Source organism: Meriones unguiculatus, chromosome 7, assembly GCF_030254825.1.
Source record: "Meriones unguiculatus strain TT.TT164.6M chromosome 7, Bangor_MerUng_6.1, whole genome shotgun sequence".
Taxonomy (NCBI): Eukaryota; Metazoa; Chordata; class Mammalia; order Rodentia; family Muridae; genus Meriones; species Meriones unguiculatus.
Window position 1 is genome coordinate 115,003,132 of NC_083355.1, and position 26,366 is coordinate 115,029,497.

The following is a 26,366-nucleotide window of genomic DNA, read 5'->3' on the forward strand; positions in this document are numbered from 1 at the left end:
ATTATATAGGTAGACTTTCTTGAGATTCCTGAATTTTATTTTTATTCCATGTGTGTGGGTGTTTTGTTTTGACTGCACGTATGTCAGTGTGCCATGTTCCTCAAAGGCTAGAAGAGGATGTCACATTTTCTGGGACTAGAATGACAGACTGTTGTTAGCGGCCATGTGGGTGCCGAGAATCAAACCTGAGTCCCTGAAGAGCCATCTGTCCACTCATTCATAAGCTGGTGGGCATGAGGGTTATTTCTGCTCTTCTCTTTGTTTTGGTGTGGTTTTGAGACAGTCTCACTAGATAGCCCTGGCTGACCTGGACCTCTATGTAGACCTGGCTGGCCTGGAACTCACAGAGATCCATCCGCCCGCGGGCACCATCATGCCAACTTAGACTTGGGCCTTTACACATAAAGCCTCCCTGAAGCAGCACCGGTGCAAACTGTCCCTCTTGGCTGTGTACCTAGCAGTGGAGTGTTCTGTGTGCTGCATAGTGTGAAAAACTGCCAGACTGTTTTCAGAATGGCCGCACTAGCTCACACTCCTGTCTCTAGTCTTGTGTGGGCATCTCTTCACACCTCCAGAGCCTACTTGTTTGTTTGGTTCCAGTGCCCTCGTGAGTGGTGCCTGGCAACTCACTGTGGTTCCGACTGGCATTCTGTCTGACGTCTTTTCGTGTGCGCTGTGTATTTTCATATACTAAGGTGTTAGCCCACTACAAAGCAGAGCCCTACAGACCAGCTAGTGTGACCCTTTCCCTTTCCAGACTAAGGAACTTTATATTTCCATCCGGGAATGTGCCGAGCAGCAGGATGCAGAGAGCACACTTGGCCTTCCGGTTCTCAGGCTTGCATTGCGAAGCGCCATTGCGTGCTCACTGTAGACATACCCAGCCATACGCACTTCCAAGTAAATTGTCTAGTTAATCTGTTCATTTCAGGCATGGACATTTTCTAATGGCGAAAATGCAGGTGGCAAACTAAGTTGCAGTGTGTTTCTGATGCTCAAAAGTAGTGAAGGGGAGACTGCTTGTGGGGGCTATTTAAGGAGGTACCTTCTAGAGCTGGAGCCTTTCAAAATCCGAAAAAGACTGGATTCATGACCCAGTTTGTACATACGATTTCCGAAGCTTCCAATCTTCGTCCAGCTCATCCCAGGTTTCTGGTTCCCAAGACCTTTCAGAAAATCTGTAAAGTCACATATTTCCATAGCAACACCCAAGACTTTTACTCTGCTACTATGTTGGCATTGTGCTGATGAGGCAAAGGCAGTAGTGGGTACAATATCTGACAACGAGAAGCCAGCCGGCGGCCCTAAACTGACTGCTGAGTTCACATCCACACACCCACAGTAAGTAGGTGTGGCTAAAATAGTGGACTATTCATGCCATTCCGTCAGTGGCCTTTTACTATGGTGTGATGAGCTATGGAAGATGGCTCTGTTGTTTGCACGGTATACAGGGGCCTTGAGCCAATGCCTTCAGAAATGTGCAGTGGAGTGGTACAGAATTTGCCACTTTTGCATGGAAACTGTTTCTACCTGAACAATTGCTGTTAAAAACCTATGATTTAGACTTCTGTATTTAACAGGCATTTTTCTTAAAAAAAGGAAAATGAGACTATACTTCCAGGAAATAACTGATGATACTTATTGTCAGCATGTGAGCTTCAGTGGATTTGGGCTTGGTAGTATGGGTGTGAGGTAAGCCAATCAGGATCAGTATAACTCAGCAAATCAGTATTTTCAAGATGACCCTGTTGCCTTGGGGTGCTTCCACTGAAAGTGGCAGTGTGGTCCCAGCCCTCACAGAGCCTGCCCAGGCGTGCTGTCAGACAAGACCAGACAGCAATAGTCACAGATCAGAACTGAGGGCTGCCCTGGGAACCTGAGCTGTCATGTCAGGAGGAGGAGCTGATCCACACAGAGTCAGAGTGTGGAGCAGGGTGGTGCCTGGCAGGAACAAAGTTCCAAAGGCCTGAGGCACCAAAAGAGGCTGGGGCTGAGTGCCGCTAGAGTCCGGCCCCTGGAATCCTCATGAACCTCAACAGTAGAGCAGTGCCTGGGTTTGCTCCCTGCCTCTTCCCTCTGGCTGCCTGCAGAGAACATGTAGGAAGGGCTTTGACATGGAGGTGCTATGGGACAGGCTGACTGACAGACAGGCGCTGAGGCATTTCAGAGAAGCAGTGGAGTAAACTACTTGGCTGGGATGGCCAAGAGAAATGGGCAGGTGTGGGTGGTGGTAGGGCATGGACAGATGTGGTAGGGGGAGGGGCTACTGCCCAGGATTCTGACTTCAAGTAGGAGGGCAACTCAGTTGTAGGTGCAGATACCCAGCTCACTGCTGTGTGTACTCAGACTTGGTCCACGGACCACGGGGACAACTTCATCTCTGCCCGTGTCCCATGCTCAGTGTGCAGCTTTATGTATTCTCTTAGACGTCCTTATGTGGTAGTGGCTTTTGCAGTCTCCAGGGAAAGAGTAGCCCTAGGACACCAGGCCTGAGGTCCACGTGTCTCCTGCCTGCCCGAGGAGCAGGTACGCTGACCGTGTTGGGGAAGAGTGCGCTGTAGAGACATGAGGACAGAACACTCTTGTCTCTCCTGTGTTCCTCCTCCTAGTTGTGTCACTTGAGGCCAGTAGCTCAGTTCTCTTAAGTGAAAATTAGTGCAGAGAAAAAAGCTATCACAGTGTGGGGTGATGACTCAGTAAAGTGCTTGCTTAGCAAGCAGGACCTGAGTTCAGTTCCCACAATCCATGTTAATAAAATAAAATAATTTTTTTAAAAAGCTGAACATGGTAGAACACACTTGCAGTGCCTGTGCTGGGGAGACAAAGACAAGGACTCCTCAGAGCTTGGTGGCCAGCAGGCCTGGACTCCTCAGTAGTGAGTAGCAGGCCAGTGACAGATTCTGTCTTTAAACGACAAAAGCATGGAGCCTCAGAGGAACGACAACCAGGGTTGGCCCCTGGCTTCCATATACAAGAGGCACTCACAGTCTTTTGCCTTACATGATGACACAGGAAGTGTTAGAAAGAAGTTGTCATCTCTGCTCAGTGACCTAAGGAGAAGGCCAGAAAGTAACATCCCTCCAGGGCTCTGCAGAAAGCACATCTACCAGGTGGCCCTGAAATGCATCTTCCCTTCTCGGTCGGGCAGTCTAGATTTTGTTTCTGTTTTCTACTTTTTAAGAAAGTCTTTGTAGATTTCATTTCTTCTCATGAGTGCTTTGCCCACACATATATCCATGCAGCACATCCATGCCTGGTGCCTGAGGAAGTGGTAAGCCTCCATGTGGGTGCTGGGAATCAAACCTGGGTCCTTGCTAAGAATGATAAGTGTTCTTAACCACTGAACCAACTCTCCAGCCCCTTGTTTTTAATTTTCATTTGCAGACCTTGATACCTTGAAATTAGGTAATTTCTGTGGCTTTAGGGGTTTGGTTTAGTGTGAGTATTTTGTTTTTGCAGTACTAGAGGTTGGACCTAAAGCCTTATTCATGCCAGGGAAGCATCCCATAATATATGCACACCCAACTTTTTATTGCCTGCTTGTTTTTAGGACATTAAACTGCAAAACTATTTCATGGACAGTTAGTTAGATTAGGTTAAGCACTGGCTAGGATATTAAAAGCACATGGTGTGAGGTGTCATTTTATGTCTGTGACATAAAAATAAATTGATAAGGATGAAATCAAAAGAGCAAATAGAAAGTGAGTCACGAAATACACAGAAGTGTCACTCCTGCAACAGAGGCTGAGTTATTGCTTACTTATTTAAGGTGGTTATGAAATAAATCTAGAGGAGTACAGTCCCAACTGTACTGAGCCCTTGGAAATGCCTTTTTGCTGTATGTTTTGATGATTTTAAAATCATTTTAGCAATGACTATGTACCACATTTATTGTCTTTAAAACTCCACCAAAAAAAAAACAAAAAAAACACTTAAGATGAAGGACCTGTGTGATGTGATGCTAGCACTGCCCACGTAGGACTCGTGTTGGCTTCCAGGACGAGTTCCAGGCTTCCAGTTCACCCCATTATTTTAGAGCTTGCCCCATTAATTTAGTCACTGATGCATACCCGATTACACATTAGCTTACAGGCTTTTCTCAGGATATGCTGGAACAGGCCTGCGAGGTTTTCACACCCACACCCCAGGACGGTCATCTCCTGTGCCACGTGATGGTTGACGGCGGACACCCACCTCTGCTTTGCACTGTTGCTCCAGTGTGAAAAGGGGTACTTGTGAGGGTGATGGCAGTTTGCAGCAGGAAAGAAAAGCGCGTAAAATTAGGAAGGAGAGCTCGTCTCTGAAGTCTCCACACCGCCAGCCGCCGACACCTGCTCCCAGGACGGGTTACGTCGCGTGGCCCCTTTGTACTTCATTGCTTTTGTCTTACCAGCTTCATAATAATGTGGCTTAAAGGAGAGTGACAAGTTCACTTTGAAACTTTTGTTTTGTTTTATTTTATTTTATTTTTTGAGATCTGCTCTTACAATTTTGAAATTTTTCCTTATTTGATGGTTTTAAATAGTAAAAGAAATACATGTTTATTTTTGTAACAGATGAAACAAATTTAAAAAAAAAAACTTTTTCTTCACTTTCCCCTTCTCCCTACTCTACCTATGTCCCTTTCCAGCCAGCTGATTCATTTTGGTTTGGGTTTTTTTTTTTTTTTTAAACATGCATTTATTTGTTTATTTATTTATTATGTATAAAGTGTTCGGCCTGCACGTGTGCCTTCACATCAGAAGAGGGCAGCAGATCACATGATAGATGGTTGTGAGCCACCATGTGGGTGCTGGGCATTGAACTCAGGACCTCTGGAAGAGCCGCCAGTCCTCCTAACCGTTGAGCCATCTCTCCAGCCCCCCGGTTTGGGTTTTTTTGTTTTGTTTTGTTTTGTTTTGGTTGGTTCTTTGAGAAGACTGTTGAGAACCCTTTGGGGGTGCTGAGTGAGTTTATCTAGTCATACATGGCTTCACAGGTATGCTGTGAGGAATGTGTCCAATGAGTCAAGTGTGCATCGTGAATTGTTTGTTCGTTACGTCTCAGAGAGCTAGCTCTCCTGTTGTTAGGTAAAAGCTGGGCATGGTGGCTCACCCCTGCAATCCCAGTACGTGGGAGGCACAAGCAGGAAGGCGGCGGCAAGGCTAGGGCTGGCTGGTCAACGTAGCAAGTATCAAGCCATCGCAACTGCTAGGTTGCTCTTGGAGTGCAATGGAGAGAGTAAAAGGACCAGGGTGAGGAGTGGGGGTGAGCCAGGAATTGAAGGAGCTTCTGACCCAGCTCCTTCTCTATCTGACAGCCACTAATCTTTCTATATACCTGTGCCATGGTCTCTGCCAGGATGTCTGAGCAGTGGGTTTGCCCTGATGTGACCGATGGGATCTGGTTTCTGTTGCTAAGCAAGTGTTTGATATTCATCTTGTTGAGCAAGTCAGTAGTTCCCTATAAATGCTTGCTATGCTTTTTACCATACAAGTACCTAGCTGCTTACCCCTTTTCCAGGAGACGATGCTGGGTTGCTTTCAGCATTGGCCGTAAGCTGCTGTGTTTATACATGGACTTTGGACACATTGGTGCACATTGCAATAGGTTCCGAGGCCAGCATGTGTTAACACCCAAGAATTCTGTTCTTCATTTAGATGAAGTCAGTTCTGACTCATTCTCTAATTGCTAATACTGTGAGGCCATGTCTGAAGAACTCAGAAAGGTCTTCCTCCTGTGTTTGTTTCAGGTTTATAGTCTGCATTTAGGTCTGGGGTTCTGTTTGTCTGTAGGCTCTTTTAGCATGTGGATGTTGAGCTGTTCTGTCATTGAAGAAGCTGCCGGTCTCCATGGAACAGCTTTGTTACTGTTGTTGTACATCAGTTGACTCTGTTAGTGAGTCTGTTTCTGGACTCCACTGTGTTCTTTGACACTGCCATGTATTAGATCTCACTGTCACGTTAGGCTTCTCAGAGCTGTACTTACTGGTACTGCTTCTTTGCTTTCTGCTGTCCCTGGGTTTCCTACCTGTTTCTCCTCTTTCTGTCTTCAGGCTCCCACTCTCTCCCTTGGTGTTGCATGTTCCACCCTGTAGTTCTCATCTCGCCACTGTGGCTGTCATCTCTGGTACCTGGATTTAGCTTCTGTGTCTATTCCTCACTTTTTGCACTCACTACAGCCTCAACACCGTTGTCTGCTGAGACCCACATCAGTCGGGTCAGTTCAGAAGAATGGTACATTCCTCTGCGTTTCTGCCTGTCTGGTCATCTTTATCTGTGTGTGGAAAACTGCAGACTTTGTCCTGCTGAGTCCTGTGTAGGTTTTTCCTTTAAGTGTTTTTGAGGCACACTCAAAAGATGCAATTAATAAATATGGAAATAGTTTGATCCTTTTGGTTTTTGTTTTTAAGGTGTATTAGGCAGGACCTGAGCCATACTTGCCCAGGGCCAACAACTTTCCACTGCCAAGACAAGGCCCTTCTCACACTGGATCCAAGCCTCCATGGGTTGGGACATTTCCTCGTCTGCATAATGAATGCAGCCACTCTCTCCAGGCTCCCCTAGTGTAGTCACCGCTCAATATCCAAGGAGATTCACACATCTGGGGTTGCTCAAGACCTTTATATGCGGGCCTCATATCACATAACCATGTCCTCCTATCCTTTTCATTTACCTCCTGCTTTTTAGTCATCTCCAGATGCTTACACCTAATGCAGTGCAGATGCTGTGTAATGAGTTGTTGCACTGTATTGTTCAGAAGATCATGGCTTCACATGTTCAACAGAGACGGAGCATTTTGAGCCTTGGTTGACTGAACCCTCAGGGACATGGGACCCACAGGTAAAGGGCCAACTCTACTGGGTCCTTCCTAATCCTCTTGCGTGTTTTCACAGCCTCTTGATAGTTTTCTCCCGTCAGAGAGCTGTGTGATACCGTGCTAATCGATGACAGGACCTTTTCCAGTTGCAGAACTTTGTGCAGCTCCCTCCTCTGTGGGGCTGACCCTGCCTTGCAAGTTCACACTGCCCTTACTGTTGGGCACTTTCTCCAGGCTCTTCAGCCTGCCAGAAAGCTGATAGCAATTACAGGGGCTCCTAGGATCAGAAGAATGTCATTTCATATGTTTTTACTTGCTAGAATAAACCCCATTCCTCTGACACTTGTCCCCAACTGACCCAGCAGTAAGCACTGGGATGTAGGAGTAAAGGTAGCCGCAGAAGTGATGGTTCTGTGCCTTTGTGCATCAGTTGGTATATGGGGCATGGCAATGACTGGGGAGTGGAGGTGCCGTAGCTCTGAGCTTTCTTACATTATGTGGGAGGTGGAGTGTACTGATGGGATATTCTGAAGCCTCCTAAACCCCCTCACATTTTACCCCATCAATCTGCTAGACAAAACAAATGTGTTAGGATGGTGAGAGTAGAATCTAGGAGTAACCTTTACTCACTAGACCATACTTTCAGCCTTTCATGTTGAAATTTTGTCAGCGTAGAACATTTGGGAAAGCAGGGCATGGTAGGGCACACCTTTAATCCAAGCGTCTAGGGGCAGAGCCAGCCTGGTCTACAAAGCGAGTCCAGGACAGCCAGGGCTGCACAGAGAAGCCCCATCTCAGAAAACAAAACAAAACATTGCGAACACAACATGCAGAATCTACCTAAAACTCTCTGTTGGCCCATGGTAAATAAGGTACTTTTCTTGATCCACCGTTGTTCTGCTTTCCTTTCTTGTGGTACTGGGAGTTAATCCAGGGTCTGTGCATGAAAGGGAAGTCCTCTCCCAAGCCACTGAATGTTCAGAAGTAGTTGTTTTGGTCTGGTTTGGTTTTTTGATTTGTTTTGTTTGAAACAGAGTCTTTTGTAGCTCAGGTTGGTGACTTAGCCAAGAATGGCCCTGAATTCATGACACTCCTGTCGCCACCTTCCACGTGCTAGGACTACAAGCACGTACTCTGTTCTGTGATGTGTTGGGGACGGAGCCCATGCCTTCATGCATGCCAAGCAAGCACTCTGCTGGCTGAGCCCCAGCCACTGCCTTCCTACTGTTGTTCTTAAATACATACCAGTTGTACTGCCTTAAGAATTAATAGTTGTCATGTCTGAATTTTTTTACTCTTGACCTAAAAAGTGTTAAACTCATACTCTAAAATGAGTGGCCTGTTGTATCACTATCAGAAGCAAGATAGTGTTGCACACGGAGTCGTGCAATCACCATAAAATACTCAGGATTGTTAGAAGAATTATTAGAAGAATTGTAACTATATTTCCTTTATTTAATACCCTATAAAGATTGTAAATGTTTATTTCCCTGATATTTTCAACCGTTACTTTAGAACATGCAAGTTGGGTGTCTGAAGTGATGGTTAAGAGCCCTTGCTGCTCTTCCAGAGGACCCAGGTTCAGTTCCCAACACCAGGATTCTCACAACTATCTGTAACTGCAAATCTGCGAGAACCAGTGCTCTCTTCTGGCACAGGGCACACTGTTGTGCAGTATACACATCCAGGCACTTTCATGTACATAAAATAAAAATAAATTTTATTTTTAAAAAATAGCACATGCAGAATAAACATTCATTAGCTGAAAACTATACATCAACATAATACCACAATGGAAACTTTTACGCTTGACCTAGGCCCCTAAAATGGGGAAATTGTTTTAACTTGCCTCTAGATTATGTGTTTAAGGTATATATTAAACATATGAATTTTGTGCTTAAAACTGTATCCTAACCCCAGAATAGCTCATAGCTCATATATATATGTATGTATATTGTATATAATATACACACACAGCTCTGGTAGCAAGCATGAGAGACATTCAACCATATTTGAATAAATTGTAAAAATGAAAAGCATTCAAATGTAAGATTTTTAAATTTTTATTTATTTATTACAACAAATGTAAGATTTTTAAGTGTGAGTTTTAAATACCATGTATATGCACCTATTTGGAGGGAAGTTACACTGTTTGAAAGTGGTTCCAGTTGTGCAGAAGGTTAAATCATGGAAAACAAGGGTCTGCCTTGCTCCCCTGGACCATTACTGAGTGAATGTTGTAGGAGTCCGGGGTAAGGGAATGAATGACATGAACCTGGCGCACACACACACACACACACACACACACACACATCCCACCCTATACGGGTGCATTTGAGATGTGCAGTCCAGAGAGAGCACCCTGCAGGAGCTTAGGTGAGGGGCACAGGGATGGTTAGCTGAGAGCTAATGGTGCCCTGTCTTTGGCAGTTTGGGGTAATTATTGCACTTAGTAAGGAACTGGTGTGTGCTTTCCAGAGGACCTGCTCTGTGCAAGTTTATGAGGCCTACTGCAGAGCCAGCCAAGTTCACCAGGTTTATCAAAGATTTGTTTCATCATGTTTAAGGTTGCGTTCAGGACTGGGGAAATAGCTCAGTAGGTAAAATGCCTGCCATGCAATTATGAGGACCCAAGTTCTGATCCTCCAAATCCATGAAAAAGCCCAACACAGCAGCACACATTCGTGATTCCTGTACTGGGAGGTCAGCAGATCCTTGGAGTTCACTGACCAGCCAGGGTACCTATGGCGGTGAGCCACAGGTAATAGAGAAGGACACCTGATGTCACGCAACAAAGATTATAAATTCAGTTTGTAAATTTCCTGTAGGAAATGACTGCCTCAGGTGAGGAAGGTCCCACCACGCCACAGGTATGGGTAGAGCCTTCTATGAGTTTCTGTGCTTTCTCTGAACACAGTCGAGCCAGATCTGTAACTCTCAGGTGTCAGGTTTTTTTTGGTTTTTTTTTTTGGCTTTTGTGTCTTACGGCCCAGCTGTGTTGATCAGTCTGGGTCTGTGTTTTACAGGTATGTCACATACAAACTAAAGACAGCTTAACAAACTTCTCAGAAATGTGTCTCTTGAAGTCTGATATTCCATTGCAGTCTACAGACTCCCAACAGAAACCATGTTCACTAAGACTGAGGGAATGGGAGTGAGGGGAACAGGAGCTCTCAGTGATTAAAAACAGAAGCCAGGGCTGAGAAATGAAAACTGTCTTACCAGAAGCGTCTCTGGAATGAGAATCATTGTTCTGTTTGGAACTGTCCTTCACATCACAGCTACCCATTGGTAATGGCTATTGTAGGTACAGAAAGGCTACACCGAGAAGTTAGATGTAGAGTCAGAATGATGAAGTCGGATCATAGAATGGGGACCTGCACTGACATATAAGATAAAATATGTGTCAGAAATTGAACTGACACTGGCTGCTGAACTAGAAGAGTCTTCTTTTAACATGGTTTCTCGGGCCGGTTTGTCTCATCTTTAAATCGGAGAAGAAGACAATTTGAGAAAAGTCTGCAGGGCTGACTTGGTAAGAATGGGAGTGCCGGTGCTTTCTGATATTGTTGGTCCCCATCAGGGCACAGGTGGGGCTTTGCAGATCACATACACACATGCACACTTGCAAGCCTGCTCTTAACATCTATTTAGAACATGCTGAACAGTGACAACAGACAGAATGCTTCTGCAGACATTGTGTGAAGAAGAGCAGCCTGGTGTGAAGAAGAAGTTTGCCCTTTTTAAAGATGGCACATTGAGCCCCAGGCAGAATACCTTTTACTGTCAGGACTCTAAATAAGAAGAGGTCACAGAAAGGTGCTGTTGACAGGGCTGTGCTACTCTCCCATATGTGACCTGGTCCTGTTATATATCTGTATCTCCGTATGTCCTCTGAATGTATGCATTTCATTTACAAGATCATGGCCAAGCTGGCACACCCTACAGAGTGCCTCAGGCTTCCAGCCCTCCATCCCTGTCATAGACGATGTTGCTAATGCCTTGGTTCCATCACTCCCAACACCACAGGTCCCAGTAGCATGGAAGTGACATCAGCACCATCACTTTTCCCAACCTGTGTCCTTCCACAAATTGTCTTCTATTAAAAATGCTACCAGATTAGAAGCCCAAGTATAATTTGGAGTGTCACATTGTGTGTTTAGCTCTGTCACTTTCCCCCACTAAGCCTTAGAGTTTCGCTGAACTTTTCTGGGAAGGAGCACTGTCAGTGTATCTTGGTGCAGAAAGAAAGTGGCTGGGAGCTCAAATGTCATGTTTTCTTACATGAGAACTCCTTGGGTAACAATGTCCGATGACGCTGCTGCCATCTTCCTCCTCAGCCGTTGCCTTTCTCCAGGGTCCATGACACCACAGTTCTGCTCCTAAGTACTTCTGGAGTGGGTTACATAACCCGTGTCATCTTTGAAACTGAACTTGCTTGAAGCTGTGTTCTGAGTTTTATCTGTATCTCCTCCTGAGGCATCACCTGTGAAGGACTTAACATGGGGCCCCTCTCACTGTCTCTAAGCAGGGGACCACTTGCTTTTTTGCTCCATCACTGCCTGTAGGTGCCAGCAGTGTGGTAGTCCTTCCTATGTGGCATATCCATGCCTGTGGGCAGCTTTCAGCATCACAAAGATCTTCCCCTGGATCCCCAGCCTCTGCGTATGCTGACCCTCCTGGGTATCCAGATGCCCTCCTCTGCTCCTGAGATGACTCCTATCTGAGCCTGCAGCTTGTACCCACCAGAGAGCAGAGCTAGTCTCCTATTATTTTTAAGGCCCTTTAGCTCTTCTCCATCTGAGAAGGGGGACAATCATTCCAGACAAGACTCGATTCTTTCTAACTTCCTTCTCCCAGTACATTCACAGCCTGGGAAGGTACAGGAAGCCCAGGGACTTGGCTGATGGTGACAGAATCAGTTCTGCCACCGTTGGGCAGGCTCTGAGAGGACCTCATGGCCCAACCAGGCTGTCTGTGGCTAGGCTCATCCTATTTCTTTGTCTCATCCTTGAGCTTCACAGTTTGTTACCTCAGGAAGCCCTCCTGGTCCTGATCCCCCGTCTACCAAGAAACATCCTGTACACACCGGCTTGTCTCCATTGCTTGTCCTCCCTTGTTTGGGAGGCCTCAGGGGACCTGGTGCACGTTTTTTGCATCACAAAGGGCTCCAATCCCCAGAAGGCAGAAGCTGACACTTAGCGCTCTGTGGGCACTACTGAGGCTTAGCAGCTGGACTTCTCTTCCTCTCAGGTTTTACATTGTTTCTGAATTTCCAGCCTTTTTTTTTTCTTTTCTGCATTCCTCTACTGTCTTCTGTACCTTCATGTCTTTCTTCATAGAAACTACACAGCCGCTCCAACTTTTTATTGCTGGTGACATCATAAGAAATGCCAGGTTACAAAGTAGGTATTACTGACAGTAAAAAAAGAAGAAATAGTTGCTGGTGATGACATATTTCTGACTCTCAGAAGGCCAGGAAGGAGGATTTCAAGCTTGAGGCTAACCTGGGCTACATTTTTAGTTCCAGTCCAGCCTAGAATATATAGTGAGAGCCTATCTCAAACAAAACAAGGAGGGCTTGAGAGGGCTCAGCTGTTTGAAGCACTGGCTGTTCTTGCAGAGGACATGGCTTCGGTTCTCAGCACCCGCACAGTGGCTTGCAACCATCTGTAACTTCCGTTCCAGGGCATCCAGCACTCTCTGCTGGCTTCCACAAGCCCAGGCACGCACACACGCAGTATCATGTCAGACATGCAGGTGAGATATTCAGACACAGAAGATGAAAATAAACCCTTAGGAAGAAGGGGAAACAGGGAATTATGAAGTACCTGTCTGCCTGCTGGGCAGGTCTCTCAGCTGCCAGGCTCGCCAGACTCCCAGGAGGATGTCCTGGAGGTGGCATTTGCGTTTATGCCAGATATTTCGGCGTTTGCATTTGACAGTGTAGGACAAGAACTTTTTGTCAGGGCTGTAATTGGCATTTGGTGGGATTATAGTGGTCATAAGATAATAGGTCATATTTAAACTTACACACAAAAATTGTAAACATACACAAAAAAAAAGTAAGTTAATGACTTAGAGAAACTAGACTTTGCTGTTTCCGTCACTGGCCAATCAAAGTGTTCTGTGCAGGTTTAGATAGAGTAAGGGCTCTGCTCAGCCAGCCCTTGGGCACTGCTCAGCCAGACTCTGCTGTCAACTCTTCCCTGTGCTAGCAAGCAGTCTCCCAAGTGATCTCCAGCTGCCAGAGGAGTTGCTCTCTGCCTGTGTTCTGTGGTCCTGGGCAGCAGCCTTTGCTGTTCTCTCATTGTTCTCGCTTCTTTAGTCTTTTTTGTGGCCTTTGTCATCTTGTCTTTTCCTAGCTTTTTCTCCCCCCACTCACTGGATTGAACAGTCTCACAAGTCAATGCCAACCTCTTAGGATCTACTAGGATCAGCTGCCTTTGTTCATTTAACAGCTGAGAGTCAGAGTGACCACAGCAATCAGCTTGGTGGCCCACTGCCCGCAAAGCCTATTTCAAGATAGAGGTTTGACCCTGTTTCTTTTGGAGACCCACACTGCTTTTAAATCTTAAGAAAGAGGACATCTTAGGATGGGAAGCATCTATCACTAGGATTATTTAGTGTTTCTTTGTTCTTGGTAATATTTGAAGTGTCCTGGTTGTGACCATGGAATATGTGGGTTTTAGTTTGCAGTTAACATGTTTCGAACCTTGCCACCCTCCTCCAATCCTACGGGAGCAGAATTCGATCCAGAAGAAGATGAACCAACGTTAGAAGCAGCCTGGCCTCATCTGCAGGTACTGGACCTGGCACCAACTCAGATAGGATGGTGTGTGCTATGTGTGTGGTGGCCGAGCTTCTAGCTGTGCACCAGTGGACTTCTCATCTAAAGGAAGCTCTGGTCTGAAAATGTTTTAGCAGAACAGAGAGGGGGTATGAAAGGACAAGAGGGAGAAGAGTGAGTGAGTTGAGTGAGTGAGTGAGTGAGTGAGTGAGTGAGTGAGTGAGTGAGTGATTTTATGGACCCGTTACACAAGCTGCAGAGATGTAGACTTACCTGTGTGTCCTCTATGATGATGCCCACTTTACTGATCACATTGACTTCAGATTTTGGCCTAGTTCAGATTTCTATTGCTATGATGAGACACCATGGCCAAAGCAAGTTGGGGAGGAAAGGGTATATCTGGCTTTTGTTTCCACATCACTATTCATTATCAAAGGAAGGTGCAGGGCAGGAACCTGGAGGCAGGAGCTAATGCAGAAGCCTTGGAGGGCTACTGCTTACTGGCTTGCTCCCCATGGCTTGTTCAGCCTGCTTCCTTATGGAACCCAGGACTACAAGCCCAGGGATGGCACCACCCACAGTGGCTCTTCCACATCAATAACATAAGAAAACGCCCTACAGGCTTGCCTACAGCCCAATCGATGACTGCAACTTGTGCCAAGTTCACACAAAACTAGCCAATACAGGTTTAGAGCTAATACAGGTTTAGGCTGGTCCCATTTTCAGAGCCTGGGTTTGAAACCTATGCCCCTGTATATACCAGGCTCCTCTCTAACAGACGACTTTCCCCAACATATCTGCAAGATTCGCAGTCCACTGGTCATGAGGCCAGCACAAGCAAAAGAACATTTACATATGTCCTTGGTGAGGAAGAGAACAAAAGAAGTGAGAAATCTGGGAAGGAACCAAATGTTCCACAATCACAGCATCTGGCTTCCACATAGCTCACAACAGACCATCCTTGCTGTCCAACCAACTATGCTACGTTCACTTACAAAGGAAACCTCAGTGGTTGCAGTTCAGTGTCTGTGTTTTTGTGTCCCTCTTCCGGGCAATCCTATGATACATACAGGTGACAAACTGCAGACTCAACTCCCAAGCCTGGTCACGGTCCCAGGTGTAGCAGCAAGCACCATGGAAAGCACTATGTGCCATTTACAAAATAGTCTGTGGTTTTCGCTAAATAAAAGAATTCCACCTGCAGCTATAATTATGCTAAACCGCAGAGTTCAGCATTAATTTTGAATGCATGTGTGGTTTTTGTTTTAAGTCTAGTGTTTTCAAGCAAATAATCAGAGGTGTTCTTAATCCACCTAGTGAAGTACCATGTAATTTGACTCATTGTTTTTTTCCCTCCTAGCTTGTTTATGAATTTTTCCTAAGATTTTTAGAGTCTCCTGATTTCCAGCCCAATATAGCAAAGAAATATATTGATCAGAAGTTTGTATTACAGGTAAGTTTCCAGCAAGGGGTTCCTCAGCAGGCTCAGTACAGAATGGCCACTGCACTGAGTGCTGTTTTTCTCTCACAGCTTCTAGAGCTCTTTGACAGCGAGGATCCTCGGGAGAGAGATTTTCTCAAAACTACCCTTCACAGAATCTATGGGAAGTTCTTAGGCCTGCGCGCTTACATCAGGAAACAAATAAATAATATATTTTATAGGTAAGTCCCCGCATGGTTGCCACCCACCCTCAATGCTGTCACATCAAGGATAGGGGCAGGAAACTGAGCAGCATGCTAGTGACCCGACCACATCATCACACTGTGCCAGTGTGCCTCCTTGCTCCCTTCCTTTCGGTCCACTCTTGCTTCCCTCACCAATGGCTCACCACATACTCTACCCTTGCTTGGGTTCCTATAGAATTGTCCAGTTGTTCTAATTGTGGATGAGTTGATGCTGCCTCATTCACTGGCCTGCTACCTTATTATTCCTGGTTGGTCTCAGGAATGACAGGAAGGAAGAGAAGGGCAGGAAGTGATCAGCCTTTGCGTGGGAAGATCTGTGAGTTAGATGAGCAGCGTGAGGGCCAGCCAAGCACAGAGAGAGCCTGGCAGCAGGCAGAGCAGAACAGCTTTCCTGGGCCTTCAGGACCAGAAAGTGACCACGATCTGTCCCATCAGCCCCCAGCTCAGAAAGTACACATCAGAAGCCTCCAAGTACATTGATGGCTGTGACTCCTGATGTCTCACCTCCTTTCCCTCTTCCACACCCCACCCTGTCTCCTCTCTGACCAAGCCTCATGACACTTGAGATCTAATGTCGCAGGTGAGCACGTAGACACATGCCTATGATCCCAGGGCTTGGGAGGCCAAGGCAGAAAGATTTGCCACAGCTCAGGCCAGCTTCACCTACATAGAGGTCCAAGCAAGCAAGGGGTGCATTCACATGGTTCATGCCACTGCCACTGTCTGGCTAACACATGCAGCTTTCCCAGGCTGCATCTGTTCTTCCAGGTTCTGCCCACTTCCAGGCCGTGCAGCCGTGTGTCATCCCAGGCTGTCCTGCTGCCTGGCCTTGCCTTGAGCCCTCAAACCTCCTACCCCAAGAATTCCACATGAGCTGATGTGGCTCCTGCTCCCTGAGGGCAACCTTGGTAGCACCGGCTTTGTGTGCAACCCACAGTGATACAGAGTGGGTGCTGGTGGAATGCTGTAGCTCTTTTACGGGATGGTCTCACTATGTGGCCCTGGCTAGCCTATAACTCACTGGTTGTGTAGCTCTTTCTTACTAATACCTGGAAAGTAAGCAGACTATTCTATAATTGTTGGCCTCTTGGGTTGGCTTTCTGCTTTCAGACATCTGATTGCAGAGGAATCTAAAAGTAACAAATCTTAGTAGTGATGGAAATGTGATATCCATCAAATATCAAATAAATTAAGTTTCACCCAGTCTAGCTGTGGGGATGGGACCTGAGTATTCAGCCATTCATGGCAGCACACTGGCCTGCCTGATCCTTGCTTCCCCACAGTGACTGAAAATGGCCAAGAAAGGGGAGCTGAGACAGTGAGACTGAGCAGCCCAAGAGGCCCCCTGGCCTTTCTAGGCCTGGTGTATCCTTTGCCTGATGTCATGTTGTGATGTTGGGCCCTTGGTCATGGGGCTTTGAGCACTTTCCAGGTTCCCTGTAGTACGTACTGTTTCTGTAATGGAAGCCAGCCCTGACCATAGAGAATGATGTCAGCACCTGCATAGTCAGCTCCTGATTCTCATTTCTTGGTGCTGTGCTTCCTCACGAGATCACCACTCAGCTGATGTCATTCTCTGCACGGAATGGGTCCAGCTTAACCCCAGGCTTTGCCTGTAGATTTTATTTCCTCGGGACTAGTGCTCTTGCGCAGACAGTAGAGCCACATGTCCCGTACACACCTGCGCTGTGGAAGTGCCTTCTACCTCAGAGCTCACCTTACACGTCCCGTACACACCTGCGCTGTGGAAGTGCCTCCTACCTCAGAGCTCACCTTACACGTCCCGTACACACCTGCACTGTGGAAGTGCCTCCTACCTACCTCAGAGCTCACCTTGACCTCAGAGGCGCTCAGCTGCTTGTTCAGGACACGCACCCGTGATTCAGTTCTGGTCGCACTAAAGGGCAAGTGCTGCAGTGTGGTATTTTTGTGTTTCCTCCCTTAGGTCATCTTTTCTATAATTATCTTGATGGAGACACTCAAAAGCAAACATAGCTTAGAATTCCTGATGGGCCAGGATCTTTTTGCCGTCATCATTTCATGTGGCGGGTCAGAAAGCTCCTGAGCAAGCGGCCTTCCCAGATCATGGAAATGCAGTGCTGTGTGTTCACTGTCCCCAACCCGGAGGTCCATGCTCAAACATCTCAATGCGTAAAGCATTAACATGACACCACAGTGGAAAATTGCACACTTGACTTGTGTGACAGGTCGTAGTTAAAATGCAGGAATAGCCAGGGACTCATGCCTGCAGTCCCCAGCTACTCAGGAGGTTACAGCAGAAGGATCATTTGAGCCTAGTGGTTACATACCAGCTTAGACAGTATAAAGAGAACCTGTCTCCATTTTTTTTTTTTTACAAAAATTTTTTTAGTCAAATTAAAATATTGCATAGTAGCTTGGTGGTGGAGGCGCATACCTTTAATCCCAGTACTTGGGAGGCAGAGCCAGGCAAGTCTCTGAGTTCAAGGGCAGCCTGCTCTGTAGAGTGAGTTCCAAGACAGCTAAGGCTACACAGAGAAACCCTGTTGGGGGGGGGGTGTGGATGTATAGCAGTACCTTTCAGCTCTGTGTAAAGAGTAATTGAATAGAATAATTGAATTTTTTGTTTCAGCTTGGGTCATATCCCAAGAGATATCTCATGCATATGCAGATGTGATCTGAATGATCTCTGACATTGTAAACTGCTGGTCCAGAGCATTCTGCATAGCAGGTTCTCAACCTGCACCTGTAGCTTATAAGAAAATGTACTTCTGAACAACTTGGTTCGACTTACTGAACTAAGATTTCAGCTTGTAACTTCTCACTGAGTCAGTTTCTTGGTGTGAGCAAACAGTGACTCTAGCGCTGGCTTTGGCAAGTGGTGAACTGGAGGGTAGCCAGGCCAGAGAGCAGTCAGGCCTTCTCTTCCTGCCCCACCCAGTGCTGTGGCTTAAATCAGCACCTGTTACTCCTCTCAGCTCTGACCTTGACCTAGGCTCAGCAGAACTGCTGTAGTCTAGGGCAGAAGTATCCTGGGTAGCCTCTCCCTGCTGTACATCTCCGTCCATGCGGCCTCTCTGCTCATGCTTGAGGCCTTGTGGTTTGGTTTGTTGGTTTTGTTTTGTTTTCTTGTTTGTTTGTAGCCTGAACTAACCTTGAACTGACACTAATTCTCCTGCTTCCGCCTTCCCAGAGTCATAGGCATGAGTTGCCTCTTCTGTGAGCACTAACTGACTCCAGGAGGGAATCAGGAGAAGCTGCCGGTCTCCTTGGGGATTAGCCCAAAATTAGTGCCACTTACTTCCACTCTCGCCACTTATTGTCAAGGCGAGCCACAGGGCAGCTCAGCTCCTCGGGGAAGGAAGTGCATCACCTCTTTGCTCAAGTGCAGGCCACGTCATCAGGACTGCTCTGAGCAGCAGTTCCAGCCCAGATTCAGATCAGTGTCTGGCCTTCGCCGAAGAGTGAGGAGCTTGCTCAGAATGGTCTCCTTGGCTTCTCAGACTGTGTCTCCTGGGGAGGCAGAGCTAGTCCCCTTTTTTCTTTCTTACCTGGTCAGTTGAAAGTGCTTAGAAGTAAGAAGTGCTCATAAAATGTACTAATGTATTAATGTGGAAAGCCACATGGCTTACAATGACTACCATACTCCTACAATACCAGGAAGGTTGAGAAGGCCTGGGGTCCCCTGTGAGAGTGCTGTGTACAAGGGTGCTGCACCAGCCACAGAGCTATAGCATCCTTAAAATGCTTGAGCTAAGATATGTGAAGAAGAGGAGATTGTCAGGTTGAGCTTTACACAGTAAACCACTTCCTACACTGCCACGTGCAGACTGACGTGCCAGCTTTAGGGTGGGGTAGGAAGAGGTCAGCAGGAAGTAGGTGGGACACACATTCTGATAACCACAGCCATTTCTCTGGCAATCCCCTCACAGCCATGCTTTCATATGACAAATACATCTGCCTGTTTCTGTGTCTGGCTACCATGGCTTGGGAGCCTGCCCACATGCTCTCTGGCTCTCCACGCTGTCTCACCTGGATTTACAGACTGTTCTTCCCCCTCTGCTGCCCCAACTTGATGAGTCTGTCAGAGACCTCCTTAGGGCTTAGTACAAGTAGGAGCCATCAGGGAGGCCTGGCCATCTGAGAATATGGAGATGCCTCCACCTGTTCTTCAGGCTCCTTCATGTCTGGATACGTCCCTCTTCTGCATCTTAAGGTCACTAGCCGGTTTGACTCAGGACATTGGCATTTGAGCCAGAAGTTCAGTAAGCATCTTCTAGGGAAGGTGCTCTCTGACAGCCAGGGCCTCGCCCTCCTGCCCCGCTGCTGTAGCCCACCAACAGCCAAGCAGCTGGGTTTGCATGGGCCTTCTCTGGGGTGGACATTCTCCTGTTCCCTATTCTTGTCTCCAGTTGATTCACCAGACGTGTTTAAGCAGCACGCAGATGCCAGGCTTGGTCTTAGCACCAGGAACATATTCACAGGAAGTCCTTGTCCCTGTCTGGAGGGAGACAAGCTGACAAAGAGAGCGGGGTGCTCGCTTCTGGAGCTCTAGACGCCTGTGTAGGGCGTAACAGGCAGAGACTGCACGCGGGAAGCTGCTGTTGAAGAAGCAGGCTCTGTTCATAGGAACCTGCAACATGGTGTTCTAGCCATGGTGAGGAGTGTGCTTGCTCTTGGAGGCTCTAAAACTTGAGTAAGACATCACCTTATGTTGAAACGCTGCCAAGAAACAAGGTGGCTTAGCGGGTGGCTAGGATAGAAGGCTGGGTAGACACAAACATGACAAGGCAACAGTGCAGACTGGTTTTGCTGAAGCTGCTGCTTGAAACGTAGGTGTTGGCTTTCTGGCTACTTGAAACTTCTCAGAAAACAATATTGGGAGTCTGAGCCGTCCACAGGCTATCTGCCCTCAAGGTGTCTAGTCGCAGAGCTTTGAGGACTTGGTGGCCTCTGAAAACACCTGAGCAGCTGTCCCTGGAAGGTGTCAGTGCTGCAGACTCCTCCAGCTCTCCTCCTACAGCCTTGTTTCCTTGTTAATGCTGTAGTCTTTAAAGCTTTTGCGCAGGGTCAGACACTGATGACACATTGTATGTTCCAGGTTTATTTATGAGACAGAGCATCACAATGGCATAGCAGAATTACTGGAGATACTGGGAAGGTAAGTTCTTGTAACTAGCAGTGAGTGGCTAAAGCTGGAGTTTACACCAGAATAATCTAGCTCATTGATTCTCACCTCTCCCAAAGCACAGCGATTTTAAGCCAGGTCCTGAAAGAATGGAAATAGTTTCTTGTAAGGAGAAGGAAGGTTGGTGAACTTGCAGATCAGAGTGCACCAGATAACAACTTGCTTCCATTGTGTGGCTCCATAGGCAGAGCCCTTCTTACACACCTCAGTCCATTACTATGGAAACTGTGGAACTTCAATTTTTTCCCCCTCAAGTAGTGCTAAAAGTAATTACAGGTCCTGGTGGTGGTGATAGTGCACACCTTTAATTCCAAGACTCAGGAGGCAGAGGCAGATGGCTCTCTGTGAGTTTGAGGCTGAGCTGATGTACAAAGTGAGTTCCAGGACAGCCAGGGCTGTTTCACAGAGAAACCCTGTCACAAAAAAAGCAAAGGGGGGGGGAGTAATTACAAAAGAAGGTTGATATTACAAGCTTATTCGAGAATAGATTACATATTTGAGCTGTGGAATAAATGCTAAGATTTTATGTTTCTTAATTTTAATTATGGGTAAGTTTGTGGCTGGTACCTATGGAGGCCAGAGGTGTCATATCCAATGAAACTGGAGTTACAGATAGTTGTGAGCCACCGTGCAGGTGCTAGGAATTGAACCTTGGTCCTCTGGAAGAACAGCCAGTACTCTTAACCACACTGAGCCATCTCTCCATGCCTAAATGCCAATATTTTAAATTGCTTCAGTTTGTTGACTTTTCTTTTGTATTGTATAATTCAATTTTTGTTATTTTAAACTGAGTAATGTTTTTACTTGCTATCATTTAAAAACAAACAAACAAACAAAAAAGCCTGTAGAAATAATTTAAGATTCCCTGACCACTGTTTTCCAAAAAATTTCCCTGGAGCTAAGCCTGGACAGTGCTTCTGTCCAACACCTGTAGGGGAATCAGTGTACATTAGCAGCTGCGTGTTCCTGAAGTGAAGACGTGCAGTCTGTGTGCATAATCTGGTGGTTCCCTCTGGCCTCTGAACCTGTAGTCTGGTGGGTCTGTCCCTTACAAGTTGCTGCTTTAGATGTGATTTGAAAAAGTGCAGCACCTAGGATTGGTCTTTCCCTCACAACACGGCTTAATTTAGCACGGCTAAGAGTGTCCCTTCCCGGCCACATGATCTTGGGCAAGTTCCTTCTATGAAGTGGGAGGAAAGCTCGTTTTCCCTTCTGGTGCTGTGCTCTGCGCTGTGCTAGGTGTAAATCTCGCCACACTGTCTTTAACCCTTCCTGCAGCACAGATCCCCAGGATTCCCCCTGCAAGTGTATACACTTTGATGGGTACAGCAGGAGCATGACTCCTAGAGGAGCAAGTTCCCGTTGTTCTGACGCTCCACAGCTTGGAAAATATTCATTCACATTCCCATTCATGAAACCACATAGGTTAGCCAGTTAATGTTCAGTTTGGCGGTCCTTCCCTGATACACCTATAGAGTAAACAGCACCCAGTCTGCATATGGGGTGGTGGGGGTCACACGAAGATAATCAACTGGAATTAGCCCCAGGAATGTAGGTGTCTTAAAGGAAGTTGCTGGGTGGAAGGATCTGGAGCTCCTGCGGTCCAGCTGCTTCCCCCTGTGCTCTGACTTGTGGCCTGTGGCCCAAAAAAGGAAAAAAAAAAAAAAAAGACTATGTCCCTGGAACACCTTTTTGTTGTTGTTCCTATCAATATCCCCTTTATTCTGAAGTAAATACTTTGCCCATTGGCTTTTCATGCTAAAACAAAAGCTGAAAGAAAAGCAGGATAACTGATTATAATCTGGAGGTGTAAATGGTCAAACTCAATTCTGCCTTCACAGTATAATAAATGGATTTGCCTTACCACTGAAGGAAGAGCACAAGATTTTCCTGCTGAAGGTGTTGCTGCCCTTGCATAAAGTGAAATCCCTGAGTGTCTACCATCCCCAGGTAAGGCCAGCTGAGCACAGCCACCCACCTCTGCAGTGACCAGTCATGTGTGGGAGTGCCTCCTTTCCCATGTCACTGTACTGCAGCGAAAACCGAGTCCAGGTAGACAGTCTTTTTAAGAAACTTGGAAGAGGAGATAGCTCTGTTGTGTAAACACTTCCATCAGGTGTGAAGACCAGAGTTAAAATCCTCAGAACTCATGCAAATGGCAGATAGAAGTGGCAGCCCGCCTCTGCTCCCCACCTCAGAAGGTAGTGGCAGGATCTCAGGAGCAGGCTGGCTAGCTAGACTAGCCAATGCAGCTAGCTCCTGGTTCAGCCAGAGAAATGTTGCCTTGGTGATACACAGTGGAAAGCATGGAGGTAAACACCAAACACATGTACACAACTACCACACACATTTATGCATACAAAAAAGACATTCATTGGAATCTCAGGAGAGCCCAGCTTGGAAAGGAGGCTTCTTAGAGTGTAATCTAAATCCAGTGTCTGAGGGACAGAACCATATGGCCACAGCCAGTGGCATGCTGCAGCAACTTGTGGAGGCTGACTGCAGGGCTCACTGTCGCTGTGCTGGAAACTCGGTTCTGCTCTCCCATAGACAGAACTTGAGCTATGCTGAGTCTCAAACTGGTGACCACCTCAGTTGCAGCTGTAATCCCTTACTCTTGACTGCCACAGAGCTGGACACAGAATAGAGTGCCATTATGCACGAGAACCCATGGACAGGAGGCTGGAGGCTTGGCTCAGCACTTAAGAGCACTGGCTGTGCTTCCAGAGGACCAGGTTCATTTCCCACCCACAAGTGGCTCTCAAGTGTCTAAAAGTCCTGTTCCAGTGGATCCTTTTCTGGCTGCTGTAAATACTGCATGCCCATGGTGCACAGACTTAACTCACACAGAAACAAAATAACAAAACACTTCTAAGAACTGTAGTTGCCTCTCCCCAGTACACACATGCACACACACCCTCCCCCGCAAAAAGTTTGCGTGGAAGGACTGTATGTAGTAGGAGAGGGCTTGCCTGTCATGTGTGGAGTGTTAGGTTCCGTCTCCACGCTGCAAGAAAAGAGAACCAAAAGATTCTTATCGAAGCTTAAAGCTCACAAGTATAATCATAGCACTCGGAAGGTGAGGCAGGAAAATCATGAGTTTGAGGCTAGCCTGGGCTGTATATAGCAAGCTCTTGCCTAAAAATTAAAAGTAAATAAAAAGTAAATAAGATTCCATTCTCCAGAGGTCCTTGGAAGTGGGTGGCGTGCGATATATTACAAAAAGTGTATTCTTCATTGATTCAATGGCACTGCCCTCCTGGGAAATAATTTGCTCATTTTTTGTTTGGTATCACCTGGTAGCTGGTCAGGTTGGCTTGTTTCATATTTGTTTGGACAGTAGCAATTAATAAAGAAGTAGTTAATAAAGATTAGATGGTGGACACCGAGTCTCAGCTCTCTGAGACTGCGGCAGGAGGCTTGCAGCAACTTTGGGCTTAAAAATAAAGACTATCTCAAAGAAAGAAAGAATGGGTCAGGCCAGGCGCAGTGACACACACCTGTAATCCCAGCACTTGGGAGGCAGAGGCCAACCTGGTCAACGAAGCAGGTCCAGGACAGCCAGAGATAAAGAGAGAAGCCCTGTCTTTTAAAAAATAAAAAAATAAAAAAGTTCAGAAATTTCTGGTAGAATCCTGAATTAAATTTTTTTCAGTTACTATATTCTCCATTCTAATCTTTAAAATGACACACACACACACCCTTTATCTCGCTTGGTTTATTTGGTGGTGGTGTTCATCTGAAAGTTGTCTCCTTGTTTTTGTGGTTCTTGGGATGGGGCGTAGCTATGAAATATGTCACAAATTAATAGGAAGAGAATGATGTACTGGGCATTATTCTAAAGGTGCTTCCCTGAAATGTCCCTCAGCGCAGTTACAGGTGGCATGTGGAGCAGCATCTCCACATGAGGCCGTTTCCCCAGGATAGTGTTTGGTGGTTGGTCTAGAAGGGCGTTGCCATGGTGAAGTAACATGCTGATGCTCTCTCTCCCTCCCTTTCAGCTGGCGTACTGTGTTGTGCAGTTTTTAGAGAAGGACAGCACCCTCACTGAACCAGTAAGTGGTCTCTCCCTGAGCAACTGTTACACCATGCGGTTTACCACGCTGCCTTATGGGTGGTGGTGATGGAGGGTCAGCTCACGTCAGCTCACTCCTGGGTTAGAGGTTTAAGGGTGGCACTTTGGCTGCAAGTGTCTTCACCACAGTGATGGTTTTATGTAACAAGCTTTCGACCTTGTCTCCTAACTGCTCGCCAGTCCTTGGAGCGCAGCGCTTCACAGCTGTGGCCACCAGCCTGGGCCCATTCAGCCCTCATGTTTGACAGCACGTGTCCTGACCTGGCCACAGGTGCTGCAGCAAGGGCAGAGCTCACTTGTTGTACCAAGAGGTTTTCCTTTATTCTGGAAGTTTTTTCTAGGTTAGTGTCGTTGGTTTACAATCGCTGAACAGCAACAGACGATTGTCTTTTGGTTGGGGGTGTATTTTATCTTTATTAATTCCTGGGACCTCCACTAAAAATCAGTCAGTAAATGTAGCCATGGTCAGCAAACTAGTCCTGCCAGACACCAGCCGTGTCTGAGCATTTGAATTCACTTTTTAAAGATAACCTGAACTACAGTTCATAGCCCATGCAGTCCATCCATTTATGTTCAAGCAGGCACAGTGGTTAAGAAGGCTAAGGCAGACAGATTACCGAGAGTTTGGGGTGAACCTGGGCCCTGTAGCAAGACTCAATTTCAGAAAAAAAGAAAGTGGGCCTGGAGAGGCAGCTTAGTCGTTAAGAGCTCTTGTTGCTCTTTCAGAGGTCCCCTGCACTCACAACTGCCTAGAACTCCAGCTCCAGGGGATCAGACACCCTCTTCTAGACAGATCTGGAAGCAGAAAAGGGAAAGGCCAGGACCCAGCTGCCTTCCTCCTTTCTCTCAGGATTTATTTTTATTGTTTTAAATTTATTTACCTTTATTCTATGTGCATTGGTGTTTTGCCTACATGTGTGTCTGTGTGAGAGTGTCAGATCTTTAGAGTTAGAGACAGTTGTGAGCTGCCATGTGGTTGCTGGAATTTGAACCCGGGTCCTCTGAAAGAGCAGTCAGTGCCCTTAACCGTTGAGCCATCTCTCCAGCCCCCTCCTTTCTCAATTATTACTTTGTCTAGGACTTTAGCCCCTGGATGGTGCCACCAACACAGGGCAGGCCTTTCCTCCAGTTTATCCTCTCTGGAAAAGCCCAAAAGGATGAACCCTTGGGTGTGTCTCACTAATGCCTTAGGCGTTTCTTAGTCCAGTCAAGCTGACAGTGGAAATTGCCTATCACAATGTTCCACTTGAAAGTCCGAAGTCTATAAAGGGCATTTGCTGACCCTTTAGTTGATATTTTTCATGTACTCCTAAGTGTCCTGGACACATTAGATATACTTGCTGTTTACTTTGTTGCCGGAATAGAGGCTCATGGGAGATTTTACACAACTGTGTCTGCTTTCACCTGCCTGTCTCCTTCAGCCAATGCACTGTCCCACATGTCTTGGCAGCCACTACTTTGCTCCTAGATACACCAAGGCAGGCTCCCCAGGACTCGGGCGGGGCCACTGATGTGCTCCCTCTGTCCCCATGCAGGGAGGAAGCAGTAGCAATGAACCTGGAGCCTAGAGCTGCTGTTGTCTAACATCAGTATGCCCTTAAGCAGAGGCCTGCCCCTCTCTCACACAGCCCAGAAAGCTGTGACCTGCTCACAGTCATTCCAGAGATCCGGGGAAAGGCCATTGTGAACCTGATTCAGAAATCATGACTTTTCCAGCATATGAGTCCAGATTGAGGTGCTGTGCAGCTCCTTCATGGCTTTGAAACCCGCTGACAGCTGGGAGGTCACAGTGTGGGCTCACAGTGACTCCTCCCATTTCAGCAGGGGTTCTGACTCAAAGTAAATAAGAA

General features: G+C 46.7%; 1 protein-coding gene across 9 annotated transcripts in view; it reads left to right on the top strand.

Moving 5' to 3' along the window:
* Ppp2r5c (protein phosphatase 2 regulatory subunit B'gamma) overlaps positions 1–26,366 on the top strand; it is a 127,257-nt gene that overhangs the window by 76,937 nt on the left and 23,954 nt on the right. For all 9 annotated transcript variants that reach the window (XM_021645040.2, XM_021645041.2, XM_021645042.2 and 6 more), the window contains 6 exons: positions 13,491–13,601; positions 14,949–15,041; positions 15,120–15,250; positions 20,355–20,414; positions 22,283–22,391; positions 24,443–24,496. In XM_021645040.2, coding sequence (XP_021500715.1) covers positions 13,491–13,601; positions 14,949–15,041; positions 15,120–15,250; positions 20,355–20,414; positions 22,283–22,391; positions 24,443–24,496 — 558 coding nt within the window. The remainder of the gene's footprint in view (positions 1–13,490; positions 13,602–14,948; positions 15,042–15,119; positions 15,251–20,354; positions 20,415–22,282; positions 22,392–24,442; positions 24,497–26,366) is intronic.